Below are 23695 nucleotides of genomic sequence, written 5' to 3'. Positions count from 1 at the left end.
GATTATTTCCTATCAGTGATGTATCTAGACTACAATTAACAGCAGGTATCTGCCCGCAGCCCATGGAGCGGGCCACAGTGGAGCAGGTATCTTGCCGTAGGCCCTGGAGAGGTCTATGCTGGAGCAGACATCCACCACACTGTGACCTCTGGAGGACCCAAATTGGACCAGATGGACATGCCCTGAAAGAAATGTGGCCCACAGAAGACCCATGCTAGACTAGTTCACCCTGAAGGACTACAGCCTGTGGAAGGAGCCATGCTGGAACAGGCAAAATGTGTAAGAACGAAGGTGAAGCTAAGAGGAACTGTTGTAAAGTGGCCATAACCCCCCATTCCTCATCCCTCTCCTACTGGGCAGAAGGAAGGAGGTTGGGAATAAAAGAAGTGAAGTTGAGTCTCAGAAGAAAGAAGGGACATAAGGTGTTTTATTTTTCACCTGCTTCTCACCATCAAAATCTATTTTAATTGGCAATAAACTTAATCTTCCTCAAGTCAAGTCTGTTTTGCCTGTGACAGTATAATGACTGCTTCCCTCACCTTGGGTGGTGGTGTCATTCTATTGTCCAGCTGGCTTTTGCTTCCATTCTTTTGGGGAGAATCTAGTGCTGTTTTAGCAGGCACTAGGTACCTTGAACAGGGTAAAGAACACAGCAAAGCAGTTTGTGTGGTACTTACTGGAAACCTAAGCCTTTATACTGCACTTGTTCCTAGGAAGGTTTTGAAAACAAAATCCAAAAAGAGCTAAGATTAAGAACAAAGATAACAGTTTGGCCCAATTCCTTCTGTGATCAAGAAAGCAGAATTAAATGCTTCCAGGGGACCAAAAAGAAGACCTCTTTACACCTAGGTAGTTTATCTCAGTCACAGCAGGCTCAGAACCAAGATGACTATCTTTGTAGTAATAACAAAAGCCAGCAGAAGGGGCAGAGCTGAGTGATAAAGGGGAAAACCCCTTCTACTTGCTAACACACTTTAACAACTTGGCCAACACAGTTAGCAGCTGTTCTGTAAGAAAATGAGAGAGAGCTTGGGAGTGTGAGCGCAACTGAACACCTGATCTCAGACTTAATACATTGGTTCAGTTTAGACGCAGGTATCTACAGTTATATGTGGTATGAGAAAGTGACACATTTGCACAGGTATGTTTATTTTCCCCGTGTTTACAGTGCTTCAATTGTAATTTTAAACCATTCATAAAGCACAATTTCATACCAATTTTACATACTTTACATCACAGTTCAACAACATTAACACAATTGTACCAGCTAAATCAAATGAACAAAATGGCCATGAACATTTACACTATTCTGTAAACATTTTTTATAAACAATGGTAAAGGGAATTAACACAGACCACCATAAGAAAGAGGAATGAGCTTTTCCTTAAATAAATCACTCTGTTTATAAATACTTCAATTCTCTCAATATACATTTACAGACATAATCGATTAAAAGCAGATCACATACTCTGTTCTTTAAAAAGAAAATGTCTATAGAGATGGACCACTGTGTGTTAAATTCACCTAACATAAGAAGCAAGCATATGATTAGCAGAGTGTTAAAAGTATTACTGTACTTCAACCTCACTTGTGTTTGTTTACACCAACACTGAGAAGATTGTCATGTTAGGGAACTTCTACTTGAATTCCAGCAAATTACAATCAATCTTGTAGTACACATACGGGTAGTACTCCTGCTGACTGAGGTTTAAGCCTGGAATATCCATAGATGCCTGCAAATAAAGTTTTGAAACCAGTTATACTCTTATAATTCAGACTCCTATTCAGACTCCTAATTCAGACTTCAGAAGTAGGTGAAACATTCGTATGTTTTAGAAGCAAATAGGCCAGGTAAGACTTCAAGCTTAAATTTCCATGTTCAAGTGACTGTTTAAGCAATGAAGTTAGGAGTTTGACAGACAACTAACAATATTTTTCAAAGTGAAATGAAAGTGCTTTTTTCAAGAATCTAAGTAGTTGTGTATCAATATTTCATCTCTATTCCTGTAGTAAACTCACCACCACTAAATGGAAGGAAAAGTACTGCAATTGTCTTAAATTCTTCTAAACTCAGGCAGTTTATGGAAAGAACAATACAAGGTGCTGAATGATCCATCAAGTTAAATGAAGCTCAGCATCTTTAATTTCCACCTTAATTGTCTCACATTCCCTTTCTTTTTTTTTTTTTTCTCCTCCAAAAAGGCCCGGAAATACTTTGGAAAAACATTAAATATACATTAATATACATTAAAGATAATGTTAAGAAAAATTATTTTTAATCTTTGAAAATTCAGCTAAACTTGTTGTGTGGTTTCTTTTTAGTTAATTTTTAACTAAGAAAAGCACTACTTTTCAATATAAAACAAATCAGTAGATTAAGCCTCTCAGCAATGCAGTTTTAAACCCAATGAGACCTCTACAGATGGAAAGGATGACTCCATCTTGAGATCTATTCAGCCTCCTTCATCAGAGAAGGATCAAAGACAGCAATGGAACCAATACTGAAGCAATTTTTATTTCTTTTTAAAGGCCACTGTTACCACAGACTGTGGACAATTTATGTATTCCTTCTGGGCTCAAAGAAAAAGAGATGAAAAGTGTCAAAGTTCGTTAAGCCAGTTTCAGATCAAAGGTGACTTTGTTTGAATTCTCTGAGGATATGAATATGTATGGAGAGCCTGTAAGATATCTTTACACCAGTAGTAGGGAAAAATGCAGTCAGAAGAAATTACATGAGACTTTTATACCAGACAGCTCATCAAATGCACTGGTTGAAACATTAAACACCATCTGCTTTGTAAAAGTGTAAAACAGAAGTGGCATTTTTATAAGGAGAGAATTTCCTGTACTGAGAGATGATGCAGAGCATGGAGAGGTGGAGCTTTGTAATAAAGTAAATAGAACTTTTCTGTTTAAACAGATTAAACCTAATACTGAAGAGGAGCAGCAGTTACAAAAACACTTACATCAATGATAGCCGCTGCGCTGCTGTCAAGGTGCTTGTATAAGTCATACAAAACCTCCCTCAGTTTCTTCATTGTTTTCTTATTAGGCTGAAGTAGCATTGCCTGGAAATTAACTGGCAGACCATACCTGAGGAAATGAAAATGCTGAAATAAAGCCTTCTTTCAAAGCAGAATTTTATTTTATTTTGAGAAAGAAACCTGTTGTTGAAGAGGAATTCTGCTCATTTTCATTTTTGCAAGACCATTCTGTTCCTACAATTCTTAAGCTATCAATAAAATAGAACTTTTCTTAACCTTTAAAATAACAAAACAGAAGCCTAAATGCTTTTAAAATAATTTTAAATCCTTGAGTCCTTAGCACAATTCTCAAAGTTACCCGAAGTCTTGAACTAATATTTGAACATTTTAATTAGGTTACTTGCAAGGCTTTGCTTATGTCACTACGTGGAGAATCTAGTCTCTACTCAATCCTCTTTTCCTGATGTGTGGAAACATATGCCCATATACAAATCAAGTTCAGCTTTCTTCCTTACTCAAGTTTGTCTTCAGATTTCAACCCGTAGCAGTTACGAAACAGACCAGAATGCAATTTAATGTGATTTCTTTTTCTTTTCTTCTCTGGTTGTCCTTTAATAAGTCCTTTATGATTTATCCTTTATAAATTACTTACTAAAAAGGCTAAAAAAAACCCCACCCTTTCCATTTTCCAACTAAGGTAGAAGTCCTTTCAACTCTAATAATCATTCAGGTCCTTCCTTCTACAGAACAAATACAGCTCTTCTTAAGTCAACTTAGAAATTATATTTCTGGATAGTCATGAAATAAAAAAAAAAAAAAAGAGAAGTTTTGTAGTTAGGGTATTGAATGGTTTTATACCTAAAAAGTTTAGACTACAAAACTCTTCAAAAGGCACATATTAAAGAAAAAGCATACATTTCAAAATGTCAAGCTACATTACTCAAAGCCCAAATGCTTTTATTCTGAACTATTCCAATTCCCCATTTAAATAGAAGATTCACTAAGCTCTCTACACAAGCAGGTCATAAAGCAAGCTAAGAATCACCAGAAATGCCTCGGCTGCAACTTACAGAGTACCGGTAATTCCTAAAGCACTGGTAGAAAGAGGCAAGACACATAATTATCTACTCAAACATTTTACAACTGTCAACAAGAGCTATTGCCACCAGCTATTTTTACTGCCTTATTTCTTGTTTCCTCCTTCGTGGAAAAGTGGCATTCATACCCAGTTTGGAAAACCCAAGCTAAATGTAAATTCTTACAAAGTCTAGGAAGAAACACACTATTCAAGGTCTGCCTCATTACCTTAAAACAGATTCAACAAAAACTCGTAGTGCTTTCACATGAATCCATGCAATGAAAGCTTCACTGAAATTAACTTTCAGCCACCGAACCAGAGGCCCCTGTGAAAGGGAAGAGAAAAAAAATTGTTATTCAAACTCCAGAAAAAGATTAAACCCATTAATCATATTTGAGCAGATACTCAATATCTGTACCATGATAATAAAGACAACTTAAATGCAGAGTTTCACTATGACATAATGGATGAAGGCTGTTTTGATACTACAAGAAAAAATGAGACTTCCAGTATCTTTTCAGTACACAATCTCAGCTGCCATGGGCTAACTATATTGCAGACCATTTTAGTAATATCTGATTATTTCATTCAAATACTTGTCCATTTTCAAACTTCACATATGATCAGCTGCAATATCAGCACTAGGTTCAACCACAGAGAGAAGCATTTGTGTTACAGGAAACTCAATTATCCCTGAGCAGATTAGGTGGGTGGCAGTCTGACTACGTCATGTCATCTTAAGCAATGCTTTCTCAGAATCACAAGTTCATGAAATTGTTATGTAGCAATAACAAGTCTTAAGATGTCTCATGTTTCTGTAATGACTAGTTTATAGACTTACAAACTGCTTCTTCTTGTCAGTTGACAGTCTATTCATTTCTTCTTTATCTGCTTTCATCTCTTCTTCATTATACTGGAAGTCACGGACCATAAATCTGAATTTGGAAGTGAATAAAATCAAAAGTAGCTATCCAGAGATCCTTCAAAGCATGAGAGACAGAACACACACAAAATAAGCCTTACTTATATTCTCTGGCTTTATGCTTGAAGTCATCCACCGCCTTCCTGAACAAGGTGACATTACAAAGGTAACTATCTTGATCCTCAAAGAGTACACTACAAAGGAGAAAAGAAAAAAGTGTCAGAATTAATAAGATTCAGGTCACCACAGATGTGATATACAGTAGCTTAAGTTGCACTAATTGCTACTAGGCAAGAACATAACTGTAGATAATCATACAGGATTAGTTCCCAAATTAAACACCTTATACAGAAAGTAACTGAAACTTTAGCAACCGCTTTTAATTACTGCCTTCATAAAGAACAGCAGATTCCTTTTCACATTCAGAGACTTCACCACTCAAGCACTTCATACATGCCTGGATATTTGTTCAAGTTAAAATGATTTTACAGAAAAATGAACTAAAGCTTGTTTACTACTGAAAAGTTTGAACTACAGAATTAATAGAAATGCATGTTTTAAAGAAAAATTAAGTTGATTTAAAATAGAAAAGCATACATATTAAAGAGACATAGGTTAAGAAAAAAAGGGTTTCTTAGGCTGTAAAGACAATCCTTAGATTTACTATTTTATGGGTCAAGACAATACTGCTTATTTTGAGCAGAGATTTAGGCTGTCCCTCAATGCCATACTGTCTTTAATAAAAAGTTTAACAAGTCATCTCTTTTTAGGCTATCCCTAAGTTATGCTTTCCCAGTAATTAAAGAAGAATCATTAGCAGATCTCCCACTAGGCTTAAGCTGATCCAATTCAAATGTGAAGTTAGCAAGAGCAAGGTCAGATTTTATAACAAGCACAGAACTGGCAATAGCCAATCTGCCTGATCAGAACGCCACTCTGTCAGTTAAAATTAACATATAAATATTTTGTGCTACATGTTGACTCTATTTTCAATGTGGTTACAAGACTGATGAAGTGGCTTAATGAACCTACCAAATCTTGGCCTCAAGTCTTGCCTATCACAGCCAGCAAGCACCAGCTTGGTACCAAGGACATTTGTTAGCTCAAAAGAGACAAGTTACTTTTCTTTGCACACAAGAAAACCCACCACATTTCCAGTTCTTCATTCTTTAGCAGCTTTCAAAGAGTGTATGTAACTTGTTTCAAGTCCTCTGAATACAGGCATAAAGCTTACAGGCTAGCAGCTAATATTTGCTGCTAAACACCACCATGCACTAGCTTGAAGCTGAATGTACCTGATCTGAACTAGATTAACTTTTCAATTCTTTTATGCTTGCCACATAAGCTAGTTCAGTAAATTTTTTAACCCTAAAGTTCCTTTGATTTTTAACTCTACTACAACATAACAAGCTTGATCAGTTAAAGCTACAAAGCTAGACATTTTGTCAAGTTTTTGATTGATTTTAAAAATTCAAAGTCACTGCAGTTAAACATCACCTGCGAAACAGAGCACACGCAAATATGAGAATTCACTTTTAACTACTTACTTGCTGGAACGTGGTACAACCATCTCTGCTAGTGTTTCGTATTGCTTAACCCAGTCATTATAATTTGACCTGAAGAATACACAGGTTATAATTAGATTTTTAGTACTGTAGTTAAGAAATCTTAGATTAATGGATCAATTAAAAAAAATTGAAAACATTTAATCATCAAATCTTTCAACACAGGTGTAGGTTGTCAGAAATACACAAGACCTAAGGGACAGTCTTCCACATGCTGTTTTTAAGATCACTGCTAAATAAATTGTAATGATAGCAAAAGTAACGCATTTTATCTTCAGTCTTCATATAAGTCTGTAAGTGTAAAATTTCTGAAATTAAAGAACTATTAAATCAGTCATCACTGAGTACAGATCCCAGGGGACCAAACAAACTTAACGGTCAAGGTTTATCAGAAGTTCCTTATGCAAGTTTTCCACAATTACAAATGGGTTCTCCAGAGTCCTGCACTTGCCTGAAGGACTGAGAATTTTGGAAGTCCTGCCTTTCTGTAGTTGGTGGTGAAGAGGTTTCACCCTTTGAGCACCAAAGCCACATGAAAGGCAGAAGAGAGAACAGTCAAGATATACTAACCATTTGTTTTCTTCTAAAGCCACTGCAAAACTGGTTTACGTTCACCAGAGTTTTCCTGGTGACAGAGATTACTGCTTCATGTGATTAACAGCCTAGTGGCTATCTTTACAAGTTAGAAGCTTGTTCCCAGCTCCAGAATGACAGTCTAGGGCCATTTTCTCATTTTACAAGAGTCTTACGGATATCTTTACTGCCATTTCCCTTGGTCAGGGTAAAAGGTGGGGCTTTTGTTGTTTAAACATTTCAGACAGGAACAACCTGTTCCCCCAGCAAATCTTGACATGATGTAAGCAGTGTTACACTGGCAGAGACGTAAGCAAGTTAAAAAGCAACGCTCTGGCAATCTGAAAAAAATTGTAGAGCAAAGCAGTAAAGAGTTCACTTTGCTCACTAAGTGGTGAAAGCCCATAATCCTACCCAGGATAATTCCATCATTAAGCTTTCTAATGTAAAACAAGTCATGTTTTCACTCAGTATTTTCATAAGGTTACCTTCTGCAACATCACTAGTCACAGCTAATATTAGCTAAGAGACATAAATCTGATCTCCACTTTCTTAAAGAAATTCAATAGCATTCAGCATTCCTTATGATGAGTTCTCACGTACAGTGGAATGCAGGTACGCAGGCTCATTTGCCTCTACTAAGCATCCAGACATTTGTGTTCGTTCATCCAGCAAAACCCCAAACAAATTCAGATGTCCTTTCTTATAGTACTAAAGGGTTGTGGGATATATTGTTTGACTTAAATTTGTTATTTTATTGTGCTTTTCAGACAAACAACAAACTTACTTCGGTACAATCACTAATAATGTGACCAAATATTCTGAATCGAGTACAAAGTCCTCTTTCTTTACAATATCAGCAAGGCTTCTGGTTAGCAAGCTTCCCCTGCAGAAAAACAGAGTAAATACATGTTTAAGAACTGAATTTGTCTGGACAAATTCCCAGTGCTTGATGGTATAACATTTTCAAACCATATTTTACCTAAGCATTCGCTATTAGCAGAGCAAACAATATGTCTCCTTATATGTATTTTATATCTTACTGTCTAAAGTCACTGAAAGTTTTTCTAGTGGTTCCACTGATGTGCATGATTTCCATATTCCAAACACCTCACACACTTAAGAAGACAAGTTATCTTCTAAAAACATGGTTTAAAAACACTAGAACCATTAAAACCATTATTTGTGAAGTGTAGTATATAAAGCCTCAGAATTACAACTAACCCATACAGACCTATATACAGAACCTGAATAAAAATGTAAAGCAGTATATTGCCTCATATTCACAAAAGACTAAGAACATACACAGATTTAATGGGGCTTAACTGACAAATTACCATGCCTTAATGCAGAATTTATGGCTCACTCATAAAACGGCTGTCATTAGCATGACCTATGGTTCTGAATCAGGCAGCAGGCTTGTACCATTAACTGCAATGGTGGGGTTGGGTCAAATTAATCAACCATATTTACCCAGAAGTACTGCTGTACCTCAACTGTATTCCAGATAATCACCACATGTACATGATAAGAGTGCATGCAGTCCTTGTTTAATTTATTATCTTCATGTACACAACAGCTGTCACTCTGCTGGTTAATTCTGAGGGAAGAAATCCAGTAATATTGATATGCTTAAAGCACAAAATGGAGTGAAGGGACAGACTTCCTTGTTTAGATAGACACCCAAGTAGCGGTGCTATGCATCAGTTTAACAGCAAGCTTCTCTCAAAAGCTCCAGCGATTTACACTATTTGTATACGCTTTTGTGTATTTCAGAATTGCCTATCAATTGCAAAAGAGCTATTACCAGCAAGGCAGCTGGTAATAAATGTGCTTTTATGACAGCTGCTATTTAAGATTGATAAACATCTCAAAAATACATTAAGCTTAGAACCCGTGCTTCACACAGGATAAAGTTTTCATGGCTAGATAACTTTCCTGTGCTACATTAGCAAAAAAACCAATGACTTACGCATTCTTTCTTTCCAAATTCTGAAGGTTCCCTTTCAGATTATTGTATGCTGAGGCTCTTGCTTTTAGATCGTTGTCAATCTGGTTTACTCCCTTAAAGATAAAAAGAAAAGGAACAGTGTCTAAAGAACTGGAATATTTTAAAAATTATTTCTTAATTTAAAATCTTAGACCTGCCAACAAGAACTCAATAATAAAAAACCCACACAGGTTGAAATGTTTGTTTCTCTAGTGCTTGAGAAAATTCACTCAAAACTCAGAAAACTCTATGGTAGAATTCCTTTAAAGGAAAATCAGCCAATAATAAAAGTTACACATTCTCTTCAGCATCAGCTGGACATGGTACCACAACCACCTTCAGGCTACTGCCCCTTCATTCAGCTGTCAGGAGAGATCAATTGAAATTTACCTTTCTACTGCAATACCAGTACACTTGTGAACACAAGCTTCAGCTGTTACTTCTCTTCTCATTACATTTTTCCCTCATTAGTTTCAGTGACAAGAATGATGGTACAGTTTTATGGGTAGTAAATCCAAAAATTAAGTAACCCAAACCATTATCTACAACTTAAGAGGAAACTGTTGCACTGTATTTGCCTTTTGCAGTTGTGCCTTTTAAGGTGAGCAGCCTTGGGCACTGAAAGAATATCAACTGAATGCATCATCTGCCCAATTCTAAATGGCTGTTATTATTTACAGTTCTAAATATTGTTATTTTATGTCTTTTTCCCCCCAGAACTATTTCCCATGGTATGCTTGCAAATGTAAACACAATAAATTGTATCCCCATCTCCCTTCACATAATCATCTTTTATGCTGCTGTTTTACATTGGCACTGACTTACAAATATAAAGAAGAATCTGGTTTATAGAGGCTTTCTTCAATTAGTGAAAATGTATTTTTGAATGTCTGAAGTTACACAGGGCCAGTGCCAGGGTAGACAGATAAACAGTATTTCAGACTTGAATCTAACTTATTTCAGATAAATATATCTGCCTAATCAACTAGAGGCAGCATTCTACATTTAATGTCACTGGCAGCCTACAATCATCTTTAAAACTTTCATATCAAAGCTCCAACTATTTTACTGATTAGACTCAGATTCTCACATTCAGTTTGCCATTGCTGTTCCAGTAAGCCATTCTTCTCAAATCCGCCCTCCAGCATGATTGCCAAAAATAATTTGTTCCCAACTAGGTAATTTGGCAGCAAGTGGAATAACAAATTAAGCAATTAGTAGGTTTTCAGCTTCCAATCATGCTCCTATACAAAGAGTACTTTACATTCAATATACACCATAATAGCTGGATAACTGAAAGAACAAGGTACAGTATTGGTTTGGCATCGTAATGCTGCCTGTTCCCTCCTTCAGTGCTTCGTCACTATGGTATGAAGAACAAGCATATAAGGATTCCCAGGGACGAGCATCTGAACATAGTCAAGGGACTCTACCTTTATTTGGACTTTGACCACTGACAGAACATTTTGTTTTGCATACAACACTTCAGCTTGGGGATCCAAATAATGATTTTGTTTCCACAAAATAAATATAAGTAAAGTCCCTTCATTATATAGTGAGCTTGTTTACAGTAACACACAAGCTCACTTGTCTGCAGCAGGAGGAAGTCATTAAAAACCTGAACATTCTGGCAGTTTCATTTGGCAACATGTTAACAGCTTGCACCTTTAAAAGATACAGCAAAGCTTTAGACAAAATACTCTGAACCTAAGACAATTTACTTTTAAACAAAGGAGTATTTAAGTTTATTTCACTTCTTTGACTGATGCAAGTTCTAGCAAAGCACATGGAGCATTCCAAGCATCACAAAAGCACATGTCTCCATGAAACTTTTATATTACAAGAAAAAGCACTAAGCTTTTTTAAAATGTTTTGTACCACTAGAAGACAGCATTAGAGGAAAAATTAATCAGAAACTATTAAGCTATTAATCAGTGCATTTGGATTCTTCTTAAGCTATTAACTAGTGCGTTTCAATTGCAGAGGGACAATCTTTCCCTCTACATTTTCCAAGGATCAAAGCTTTCAACAACAGTCTAACTATGCAATATTTAACGGAAAAAAAAAAAAAAGCAAACACTGCCTTTACGAATCAGTTCAATTCATCAGTTCCTAACTGTCCAGACTTTAATTGCTCTCAGCTGTACAGTCAGTAACCTTTTAAAAGATAACTGCATAGACAAAAGCCTGTTACTGCTGCACTGACTGCTGTTTATTGTAAACAAGAACCAGTTTTGCTTCCTATTAAGATGTTAGAGAATGCAGAACTGCAAACCTCATTTTCACAATAGAGCTCTTGAAAATATATTTGTGTAAAACCGCCAAATGATGCAACAATACAAACTTCCTTCTGTTAGGAGAATTGGTGGATAACTCAGAAAAGTCATTGCAAAATGAGGCAGATTCATATTGCTAAAGAAAGTATCAATCTAACATAGTGGGCCTATTTCTATATGTTGTTTATAGAATAAATTACCTTACCTTTGCAATAATTTCTGAAATATTCTTCAAGGATTGCTTGATCGGGTATTTGGCCATATCCCACTGGAACCTTGTTATATAGGTGACCAAGTCAACTAAAATTTTAAAGAATAACTTTAAGACAGACAATAAAAAGACTGATATATTCCATGTAGGACTGTAACAGAAGTGTACTGTAATAGGCTGTTTGTGGACCTTCACATGTATGGACCCTGTCGCTTAAGAAATTTGAACATAAACAATCAAGTTGCAAGTTACCCGTGATCTCTGCTTTCAGACCTTGTTTCTTCTACCTCTGTAGACCCTAACTGACATTTACTACTAAGTCAATGATGGCTGGAGAAGTACAGAGAAGACCAACTATTTTTTGCTTTGTGTGAAAAATGCGTGAGAGAAAGGAGGGTTATAACAGAAAAAAAAAAAAAGTGGTAAAGATTATTTATGTTCCACCAGAGACCAGTGATGACAAAATACAGCCCTAAAGGATCAAAAGGCTTCTGTAGGAGAGTACTTAACACGTAGCTTTAATTTCTTGCCATTCTGGATCCTATAATTTATCTCAGGGCAAGTGACCCATGGAAAAACACACTTCCATGTCTAAACTAGGCTTTCAGAATGTCATACGAAGAAAGAAACAGCATTCAATATGTTTCAGGATCATTGCCTTCCCCCTAGACTTTTAGGATGCACATATCATGGTTAACACTTTACCTCCATTAGCCAGAAGATTCTCCTGAACTTTATCTTTACTGTCCTCTAGAACATCAGCCATATACTGGGCCACTTTCTTTACAACACTGAAAAATGAAAGATAAAGATATGAAAAAGAAGAATGAAAAAAATGCTATTTTGAGAAATACCATTTATGAAACTGATCTGAAATTAGATACAAAAATAGAGTTGATTGCTTTACATATAAGCTTTCCAAGACCACAAACTGGGCTCAGTATCTGAAGGCAAGCAACTAATCAAATACATGCCAGAACTTTATTTAAATCCTTCTCTAGTGTTGCCACTTATCAGTTCTCAACAAGGCGAGGCTACTCCCCTTGCCTCCAGGTAACAGTGGATAACTTCAGGTGTTATCTCCCTATATTCCAGTATTCTTTTGAAGTCTGTGCTACTTTCAAAATCCTAACCCCTTTCTAAAAAATGGACAGCAAGATAGAAATCATCAATAATCCAAATTAAACACAAGGCAACCCTGACAATGAAACACCAAAGACAACCAAAGAGCTATGGGGAAACCTCAGCCCTAAGCCCCATGAGATTCAACACTCAAGACCTGCCTTCCTCACAAGAAAAGTTATGTTTACTATTGCTCACACGTGCCATGCCAAATAGTTTTTTATTTAAAAGCAACTATTTAATACTTCTCTCCTTGAAGAAGAAGATGGCTCCACAATTCCTTTATGTGAAATTTTGCTACATTTGCTCAAAATGACTTTCAAAGGACTGTAAGTTTTTTCAAATTGAACAGGTTTTGCATTTTAATATTGATGCTGTTTAATCATATCTGTGGATTAGGAAACAATGTGGTTACCTTCTCAAGTCTGTAAATAGTACTCTCACTTGCTAAAAGAACAGTTTTTACTCATTTCATCATCAGTTCCAGCAGCTGTCAGGCTCAATTTTTACCAGTTATCCAGGACCCAGCAGCACTTAGCACTACTACAGGGAGAACCATCCTCCATCAACACATAATGTGCCACTATTCCACAAGAAGTTCAAGTTTGTTTTTCCCCAAGTACAGATACTAGGAAAACCAGCAGCTCAGATTTCTGAAATCTTAGTTTATTGACTGCCTGCAGAGGACCACTATGAAACAAAAAAAAGCTAGAAATAATCTGGGTATTATTAGGCCTCAGGAAATCATCATATTATTATCCTAATATTTTACATGATAGCAAAAATAAACTGTTACCTTTCCACAAATGCATCCAATTTAGCCAGCTCATCTGACAAACCAACCAAAACATCCAGTGTGCCAACCTAGAAGATCAAAATGCATTAGCAATTGCATATAAACATAAAAAAGATAAAAGCAAATAACAATAAAAGCTAAGTCTCCTCAACAGGTAGCTCTGTAGAACTACATGAAATGCTGTACTTTAGGATTTCAGGCTTGTTGATTTAACAAAGTCACACTGTGTTTCATTTGCTCAAAACACCCCTAAAGCACCACAGTATCAGATCTAGCTCAGTTTAGTTTGGTAGTCTCAGTCCTGCATGTCAGCAATACAAAACATCTTAAATCAACTTTTATATTATAAGTTGGCTGCATTTCCCACAAGTCTTTGTGGGAAATCAAAGTATTTGATTATTACTTTAGATCAAACCTGAAATTTCTGTGATCAGCTATCTCAGTGCTGGAGGCAACCAGAACACTGAACATACAAGAAAACTGCAACACTCAGACTGTTGGCATATCAAGTAATGGAATATCTAGCTTGTTTAGAAGCTTTTACTCTTTCTTCACTTCTCCTCCAGAAAACACTTTATTCCCTAACTTCATGTAATAATTCAGAGCAATCCATATACCAGTCTGCAGCCAGGGATGCTACTTAGCATTTTAGACTGTATAGTTCAAGCATGAAAATTACAGCACAGTAAGATACTCTGTTTAGCTCTTTCATAAGTGAGTCTCAGATGGGTCCAGAGATATCAGAAAGTATAAAAACAATACAGCTATGCTTAAGCTAAATGGCCAAAGGGTGATAATTTTTAAATAGGTCATGAAGAGAGAACCAAAGAAACACTTACAAGTATTTACATATTTGCTCATTCTGGTCAATGAAAGTAGGAGGTACCTCCAAAAAGACAATTCTTTAATATTTTAGCTACTAGTTTATATTTCATGCTGAAATACTATTAGGCATAAATTAATCTTCTGTCTAGTCAGGATGCTATTAACATTATTTTTAGTCTAGCATCCTTGTTCTAGTTCTAGTCAACAAGTTGAGACCACTCAACTTTACATTATTCCTGTTCTCTTTAGCCTTGAAGAAAAAAGGGGCACAATTACCTAAGCAACATCACAACCAAATCACTTTCCATGCCCCACCTTCTGAGCTACATGCAGAATAATGAAGCTACTGTTTTGACTAGTCACAAGCTACAGGACAAATAAGTTTTTAAGCAATAAGGCTGCTGTTCAATGGAGACTACATCACTGTTTCAGTGAGTTTTAACTAAGGAGTTTAACTCCTTAAGCAGTTTTCCTAGGTTCACAGAAGCCAGACTATTTCCCATTGTAGATAAAGTATACTCAGCTGCTGCCTCTTTTAGGAAGTAGAGTAGAAACAAATCCAATCATTTATAACCCTAATAGGCCACATCAGTTTTCAGTGATAACTCTTCTAAATGCTGTAAGCACCCTACAGTTGGAAAGCCACCCTGACTCATGTGCAAGGATCTCCTGGGAGGAGACAGACATTTGTTGTAATCCCCCTTCTTACCTCTACTAGTGTATCTCTTGAAATAACTCAAGACAATCTAAACATGAATGTAAGCTACGGCAGATTAGAAGATCCTCTTCAAAGATACACTGAACCACTTTGTGTCCTGAGCTCATTCCTTAGCAGAGACAGGAACAAGGCATCATGCCACCTGAACTTGACCCATTCTCCAGACAGAGACTGGTGGCTTTCCCCCCCCCCCCCTTTATTTTGACAGGCTTTGATGAGCTTTCACTTTCTCTCAGTTAAACTGAGCTCACGAATTTTCTTGTTCAAGAAACATTTGGGTGTTGGGATAGACCTTAATGAATACACTGGCTCATAACTTTTCCATACTCTGAAAACTGAATTGTATTAACCCAAGAGAAACTGCTTTCAGATTCTGTTTCTCTTCACTTCTCAGAATATTAGTTCAAACAGTTTTCTTCCTATTTTCTACAACACACATCCTCAGCTGGAGATAACCACTATTCACGAATGTTACTTTTGGACAGTGAAAAGGCAGCAGCTGTTTGACCCACCCTTATATTTTAAATCAAGTCTTTTCACCACATCTCAGCCAGAAAAGGAGACAATTCAGAAGTAAGAATGAAACAAAAACAAAAAAAAAAACAACAAACAGCAAAGGAAACTATCATATGAATACTGAGATCAAAAGTTTCCATTTTAATTCTCATTTTCTTCTCCAGCTAACTGCTAGCAGCATGAGGTCAAGACTACTATTGTTGGAAAAACTGCTGTCTTTCTGAAAGAACACAGCTTGTTGAATCCTTAAAACTTCCAGAGTGAGGAATTTTTAATTTAGAATTTCAGAAAAAAAGATAGATGTCTGAATTATTTTTTAGATCCACACATAATCGTCAAAAGAAGTCAACTGTTCTCTCTAAAACATCTGCAAGTATTCCTCATCTACAGTTTAAGTCCAAAGAAACAAAAATGGTGCAAAACAATCATACTTCTTGGGATGTGACATGAGGCTTACATACCTTCAAGTCTGGAATATTGAACTTCGAATTAGTAGAAAGATTGTTATTTTTTGTAGTTGCTGCATGTAGTTTCTCCCATGTCTGTTGACAGGTTTTTTCCCCAGGAGCAGAAATCAGCCAGAACTCAGTCATTTTTGTGTCTTTATCTTGATGCTTTCTGCTTCTGAAAATGGAGGCAAGATGCTAGCTAGTAGAAGGGAAGTGAGAGAGGAAGAAAGAATATCTGCCATTAGTTCAGGATTCAAAGCTTTGCCTGAAGAAAAACATCTCAGTCCATGTTATTAAAAGTGTAGTTCCAGTCACTATAAGAGATTCTACCAAAAGCATCACATGGTTCTAAATACATTTTTTCCTATCCTCCAAATCACATTTGCACAGTTGGAAAATCACTACTCATCCTGCAAGTTAAAGCAGGCTGACTTTGCAACATCAGCATCTTTCAACTGCAATTCCACAGAAAAGATTATAAGCAAACAACCTAACTGAAAATAAAACAAATAAAACCAGACCCAAATCGTATTTTCACAGCTTTATTTTCCAGCACCTCTACAACATACAACTTTTTCTGAACACATAAGAGAAAATGAAATTAAAAAATTCAACTCTGGTGTAAAAGCTTTTCCGATCACTTTCCAGATTAGGACAGCGAACAAATGTATTAAAAAAATACTTAAATGCAATAAATTTTAGTTTATTCTTTCATGCAAAGAAAGTTCTCCTGGCAGTTAAAAAATTTAACAAAAAGGAGTACACTTTCTAATCTTGGTATCTCTGTTGTCATTGCAGACCTTCAATATTACATACACTGGCATCAGTCAAGAGAGGACCAGTACTAAATACAAATCATGTTGAGCTACTTTGCCGATGAGCTCAAGAAATCTAGAGTAAATACATTATTCTGTTATTAAGAAACAAAACAAGCTGTTTAAGAGTTACTGGACATTTTTAATGAAGAAGTGAAGAACAAAATCAAATAGTACCTTGACAGAATCTAAATACATAATGTTGATATTTGAAATATCTTCTGTACAGTGTGAAAGAGTAGAGACTGACCTGCATTTCATAATGAGCAGACTGCAGCACTTTTTTTGAGAAAGAGAATAATACATTGTATTTGTAAGACTCGGGACACACTAGCAAACTTTACCCAAAACAAACTCATAGGTCCTTCATCTCTGTAATCATTCTAGGGTCAACAAGTTATCAAGGGTGTTGAAGTCAAAGATGAGCTAAAGAAAGGCGTGATAGCCGATTATTTTGTTCAGCTACTCAGCAAGCCTAAACTGAAGAAAGTTTGTCAGCCGTTAAATTAATATCATGAAGCACACCTTGGAATGGACATAACAGATAACTGCTGTCAATTAGGGGGCCTTGTTTATAGTGAGAGATGATGACACCTAGTTATCAAGGCTCTTGATGTCTAGACATCTGACACTGGAGTAATTCCAAATACAGACAATGCCAAGGCAGGAATGGATATCTGAGAAACAAGAGTATTACAAGACCAGAGACATGTTCCACTCCGCACAAGCTTGTCCAGCCTGACCCAGTCCAGTTCTGGGCACTCTCCCGTGCTGGGGCCACACACCTGCAGAGCTGGTTCTATTCAACAGCAGAAAGTCAAGAGCCTGGAAATTATCTGTGCTGTGCTCACTGGCGCTACTCTCTCTTCTCCCCTAAGAAGTTGCCAAGGCAGGCTGGAAAGGTAAGGGAAAAGTTGTTCTTTGCTTCTGGAAATAGTACGGGGGAGAAAAGGAGTCTCATCTCTGAGGGCAATGGATGAAATGACTGGGTCTACTTCCTCCCCTATGCTTCGGCCTTGACTGCTAGGGTAAAATCTGCAAGAGCAGAATGAGAGAGGACAGTGAAGCCCATGCCAACAGCCCCTCAGGCATCACTGGCCCCTCATGTTCAAAAGGGCTGTAACAATCCTTGGTCATACTGTACTGGAGTTTGGTATCAGAAGGTATAATGGAAAATTAAAGCAATATCAGTCATTGCCATGTTATAGGGCTTCTTTGCTTGGCACCAACTGGATTATCTCACATAACAGGTCTCCATGGGAGATCTAATTATCAACAATTTGGAATGAGACAAAATTTCCTCTTATTCAGACTACTTCGATGCATTACCTGCCTTAACATACACCAAACTCGGTGAATCCATTACACATTGTTTTCCTACACTTCACAGAACTCTGGCTCCATAAAAGAAACAGTCAAGTTTACAGTAAACTTCACACACGCAGGGAGACATCATTACAGCTGACACACACACTCTGAAGTGTTTAAGCTTTAAACTGTTTTTTGTTTTGATTTGACTAGACTGGGACTGGAAAAGGCTTTGGAATAAATATTGAACAACTAAACTAGTTTAGGTGGTGGCAGCAACAGTGTGCAAATATCCAAGTAAAAGACAGAAAAGATAATGCAGAAATCTAGAATCCTATTCAGTAAGACATGGAAAATGACATTCTCATATTTTCCACTAAAACATATATAGCCTCTAAAGAATATGTATAAAGTTTCCAGAGATTGTATTAGCTAAGGAAACTGTTACATATTTGCAATGACACAGTCTCATTCCCTGCATTACAGAGTGGAAAAATCAGTTCATCATTAAAAATCTAAACATCTTTTCCCAGGAGAAAAAAATATTAAACCTTTAACAGACCCACTGCAAAGAATAACTGCTTTCAGTAAGTAAAGTTCTCCAATCTTTTAGAGTTAGTTTTCAAAGACCAACTGTCCAGCCTTTATATGATGACTGCAAGTCCTCCATAAACAAGCCTAAAGTTACAAACACCTGACAGACTTGTAGCAAATCTTTTTTCATGCTTAAAACCAAATGAACTAGAGCACTTCATGATTCCTTAATACCAGTATAGTTAATCAAGCTAACATTTTCAAGGTGGTGTTTCTTCCTTAAACATTGTCCATTCAGTATCCTACCACACTATGATATTAAACAAATAGAAACTATGGTCCTAGTTCTGCAGAACGTGGGTAAAGCCACATTAAGGAGCAAAAACATTAAGAAGCAAAACTGCTTCTGAGATGCCACTGTAAACATCTTCTGGCCAACTTCAGTAAAAATTGTTTGCTATACAACTGGGAGGGAGAGGGGGATTTCCTTAGGAAAATGAGAAATAAAGTTTATAGAAAAATCTCTCTATAGACCATGCTGAACCAAAGTTCAGGACTTCAAGGAACAGGTTCTGGAATTCCAACTTTGTATACAGCACTGAGCTAGCTACCTTGGTACTTACAATTCCACAGGTCATAACATTACTATTTTTATACTGAATAACCAAACCACCCACATCTCAAAAAAACCCTCAAAACCCCACAAAACAAATTTAACCTTGTAAGACCAGCAGTGCTTCAACCCATCTTTATCTTGTTCAGTACTCATGAAGAATGCAAGTTCTCATTTATAAGGGCTTAATAAATCCTACAAGGATGCTGGGGATGGACTATTCATCAGGGACTGTAGTGACAGGACAAGGGGCAATGGGTTAAAACTTGAACAGGGGAAGTTTAGATTGGATCTAAGGAAGAAGTTCTCTACTGTGAGGGTGGTGAGGCACTGGAATGGGTTGCCCAGGGAGGTTGTGAATGCTCCATCCTTGGCGGTGTTCAAGGCCAGGTTGGATGAGGCCTTGGGTAGCATGGTTTAGTGTGGGGTGTCCCTGCCCGTGGCAGGGGGGTTGGAACTAGATGATCTTAAGGTCCTTTCCAACCCTAACTATTCTATGATTCTATAATAGTAGAAATCCATTAAAACAAACTTTTCTCATTTTAGATTCAACAATTGGGCAGCATCCCAAAAAGTCTCCCTTGACACTTCCTCATAAGCACACTCACAACATAAAACTTGGAAGTACAAGTCTTCCATGTGCTGTTACAAAGAGATTTAAGTAACATAAACATATTGCCAAGATGTTGGGCTGATAAAATGTCACAAATTTTATTATCTCTTCCTTGAGAACATGCAAGAACTCATCTATAAAATGCTTGAAATATTTCTTTCTTTGAAGCTTTCACCTGGAGTAGCTGTTTTCGAAGCCTGACTAATGCCTAAAATAAGTTTCATATATTATTTAAAATGTATTTCATATGACTATTCATAATTTAGACTGCTTAATTTTTATGTTATTAGCAAAACTGGATTTCCAAAGAAAAAATCTTTCATGCAGTATATATATAAGCAATATATTCTATTGCTTATAACCTAAGCAATAGAATCAGTGATCTGCTATTTCAGCACTGTACCTGGTAAAACATGCAGTGATATCAAAACAGAATCTCAGCTAAGACACTTTGCACATTTTTCAAAAACAATGGCTCTAGGGGGAGGAACAATTATTTCCTCTTTCCTATTTAGCTCAACAGTAAAGTTCAATTTACTAATGTGATTTAGAAGTTTCCCAATATCCAGCACGAAGTCCCCAAGACATTATTTCTTCAAGCCTGCCCTCAGAAATCACTTCTGACACCGTGTGCTCGGACATCACGTTCATAAACACAAGCGGCCACAGTGAGGAAGCGCCTGGGAGATGTCACAACAGGGAGTTCACAGGCTTCGTGCAGAGGCAAGCGGGCTGGTGCCCGGGCTGCGGGCGCCGGCCCCAACCCCACGGAGCCACCCGGGGATCACCGGGATTAGATGGCGGTTCTCATCACCCGGGCCGGCAGCAACTGCCCCGGCACAGGCTCCCCGGACCCTGCTTCACTTCGTCCTTCTAGAAATGAACCCCACAGCGGTACCTCAGTCCCGGCGCGGCAGTCCCGACCCCCAGCAGCCCCCGGGGCGGCGCCGAGGCCTGTCAGAGCCCCTGAGAGACTCAGCGGCAGCGGCGCGCCCCCGCGGTACCTTCAGTCCAGGCCCAGCGCGGCCCGCCGCCGGGGGAGGCCGGAGCGCTGCGCGAGCCGCTCGGGGCGCGGCGCTGCCTGGCCCAGCCACTCCTTCCTTCCCCTCCGCCCTCCGGGCGCGGGCCCTGGCAGCAGCTCCCAACGGCCTTTACCGGTCACTGCTCCATCCCCCGCCGGCAGCCGCGGCCACCTGCACACCCGCCAACGGATCACGTGAAGCGCCAGGTCAGCTGACGCCGCCGCAGCGTGGATCACGAGACAGCGGGGCGGGGGAGGAAGTGTGACGCAGCGGCGCAGTGACTGACAAGTCCGCTCGGGGCCCTGTGGGTCCACGGGTTCGAGACCCGGCCGGGTCGGGCACGGCGCGGTCAGCCGTTCACCTCTCTGCATGGCAGGGCTGGAGCTCCCCCGGGGCACCACTGCCATCGTGGACACCGCCAGCCTCTGCGGGACACCCAGTCGATCCTATTGTGAGCGCCTCGGGCCGGCGGGCAGCAGCTGCCTCAGCGCCTGGTCATCACTGGCCACCTCAGGGGCTCGGGAGCTCCTGCGACTCCTGATATATCTCATTTTCATAGGGAATTTGTGGGAAAACCGCATACGGATGAGAGTGACCTCGTTCACCTCGAGGAAGCAGATGTTGTTAAGGAGCTTTATGCGATTTTGCCCTCAGGGCAGAGAAGAACGGTAGGGGTTGAAAACGTGTGTTTGTTCTCCCTGCGGCTGGCTGGTTTTCCTCAGATCGGCTCTGGGGAAACTGTTGGCGAATACAGTGGTAGTTAAGTGGTCAAAACTACCTCTGTGTGTGTACTCAACTGCTGTACAGCTATCTATCTGCAGTGAAGGGCTTGGGAAAGAAGACAGCGTGCATGCAGGTGAGGGGTGGGAAAAGATGGAGCTGGAAAAAAACTCGCAATTTTACTTTGGCACCAAACCCTGTTTTTCTCACCATGCACAGTAACTGCTAAGTGGAAAATAGCAGGTTATAAATTACTCTGTTTGTAGTGAAATTTCTTTCTGAATTCCATTTATTGTGTGAAATTGCTTATCATCTTAATTCACAGCATTATCTGGAGAAAGCAGGAACCATATATGAAAAGTAGCCTATTTTGGTTTGCTGGTATTGGTGAACCGAGCAATTTGTTCTTATTTTTCTTCTTTTTTTTCAAGTAGGCAGGAGTTGGAGCCATCCTATAGTCATGGGTGGCTAGTGGGGAACTGCAGCACAGAGGAGGCAAAATGCGATCACAGATACCAGAGAGGTGACTTCACGTAGTTCCAGCCCAGCAAAGGATGTGGCTTCTTGTCTGTGGTAGTAGCTCCAGGCCTCTGCTCCAGTGCTCTTCTCCCCCTTAAGTATTTACAGCTTCAGCAGCTTCAAACTGCGTAGTCGAGTTCAAAGTGTGAATGTTGTTAACCAGCCCATAGTGTGACAGATCAGTCTTCCTTCAGCCGTTTATGTTGTTCTTCAACCACCAGAGGTTTCTGAGAATGTTCCTTTTGCTGAACTGCCCACATCCACTTATAATACTTTTGATGTGCTCCTACTGGTACAATTTTGTTAGATGCTTCTCATATCAGTACAAAAACACATCCTCCAAAATAACTTAGTAAAACAGAAACTTGGCTACCTGAAAGGTGGGCAGGCTTATTTTTAAATACCCACATTACAAATTCCAGCAAGAACAATTTCTTAGTGGCTGAATTATTAACAGTTTTCAGTGGAAATTCTTATAAAACTTCATTAGATACATATTATTATTGCAAGCCAATTCCTCAAAATGTGGCAATATATGCCAGCACTAAATAGCAAATGCAAGTCATTATCTGTGTTATTTTTGGAACAACATAAAAAATTTTTTTTGAGTGATCCATAGCTCCAAGCTATCAGACAGAAACTTGGCATTAACCTCTATAAAGTAGTTAGTAAATGATACTATAAAATCAGTACTTAGCAGAAGAATAGCCAGCGTTTCTAACCTGCACGGTGATAGCATGCTTGTAAAACCACCAGGGGATTCTGAGAACAAGGACCTATGATCTGCCCCTTAAGTCCACTGCCTAATGTTTATATATGGGTTTATAACCATATTTGCCTTTTGGTTGACTAAGATTAGTGAGGTACAAAGCAGGCCTGCAGGCAATCTACGACTCTTCACTGGAAAACTGAAAAGGCAAAAAGGATTAACACAAACTAAATAATCAGGATATTGGCACCCTCAGAATAAACGCACAGTAGCAGTGAGCTGCAGCATGGTCTTGAAGTGAGCTGTCAGTGAGAAACCCAGGCCCAAGGTGTGCAGTAGTTATAAACGGTACCATGCAGAATACTGTAAAGATTAACATTTTAAACCAGAGCTATCACAATATGAGTGGGTATATGGTAGATTAAACAGATATGTTCACTAATATTTTTATAAATGTACTTGCCTGTAACGTTGCTCCATCTGGCTTGACTGGGATATTTTTACAAAGACTTGGAGGCCTGAAGAAAATAGTACACTGTATTTATGGCTTGAGAAATGTATTTGTTGAAATTTCATTTGGGGAGGAAAATACTGTAATGTGTCTTTTCAACCTCAATTGTGTCCTGTTGTATTTTTGGAAAAAAAAAAAAAAAAAAAAAAAAGTCTCTCTTGAAATCACTGCATAGAAATCTCATTCTACAACCCAAATTTCTGTCAAAAATTACTTTGGATCAGCTCTCCATGTAGGTCTGTATTTAGCTTTAAATATCTGACAGATTTTTTTTCAGGAAAACTCATGCACAGGCTTGATACAGAT

General features: G+C 38.3%; 1 protein-coding gene across 4 annotated transcripts; it reads right to left on the bottom strand.

Annotated features, from left to right (window-relative positions):
- Window positions 1-1119: 1119 nt before the first annotated feature.
- On the bottom strand, window positions 1120-21115 carry ATP6V1C1 (ATPase H+ transporting V1 subunit C1). 4 transcript variants are annotated; one of them, XM_080610563.1, is made up of 13 exons: window positions 20913-21115; window positions 16038-16220; window positions 13518-13585; window positions 12305-12390; window positions 11594-11688; window positions 9095-9186; window positions 7910-8008; window positions 6532-6600; window positions 5086-5178; window positions 4904-4997; window positions 4290-4387; window positions 2967-3093; window positions 1120-1733 (listed from the first exon to the last, which is right to left on the bottom strand). In XM_080610563.1, the coding sequence occupies exons 2-13, from the start codon at window positions 16167-16169 to the stop codon at window positions 1638-1640; spliced, it is 1149 nt and encodes a 382-aa protein (XP_080466689.1). In that variant the 5' UTR covers window positions 16170-16220; window positions 20913-21115; the 3' UTR covers window positions 1120-1637. The 4 variants fall into 4 exon arrangements, with proteins under 4 accessions (XP_080466689.1, XP_080466688.1, XP_080466690.1 ...); XM_080610562.1 differs by having other exon boundaries at window positions 16038-16224; window positions 20913-21114; XM_080610564.1 differs by having other exon boundaries at window positions 16038-16224; window positions 21064-21114.
- Window positions 21116-23695: the final 2580 nt, after the last annotated feature.

The sequence above is a fragment of the Psittacula echo genome (genome assembly GCF_963264785.1).
Source record: "Psittacula echo genome assembly, chromosome: 2".
In the NCBI taxonomy this organism is placed as follows: Eukaryota; Metazoa; Chordata; class Aves; order Psittaciformes; family Psittacidae; genus Psittacula; species Psittacula echo.
The sequence above is the reverse complement of the archived record's forward strand: the minus strand, read 5'-3'. Positions and strand labels throughout refer to the sequence as shown.

Excerpts from the sequence above, each read along its gene's own strand:
- ATP6V1C1 (XM_080610563.1), bottom strand. The coding sequence starts at position 16,169 with ATGACTGAGTTCTGGCTGATTTCTGCTCCTGGGGAAAAAACCTGTCAA. Across the intron at positions 6,601-7,909 it reads TTATTAGTGATTGTACCGAA|GTCAAATTATAATGACTGGG; the intron begins GTAAGTTTGTTG and ends TGTATTCTTCAG. Across the intron at positions 3,094-4,289 it reads TTTGTTGAATCTGTTTTAAG|GTATGGTCTGCCAGTTAATT; the intron begins GTAATGAGGCAG and ends TCATTTCCTCAG.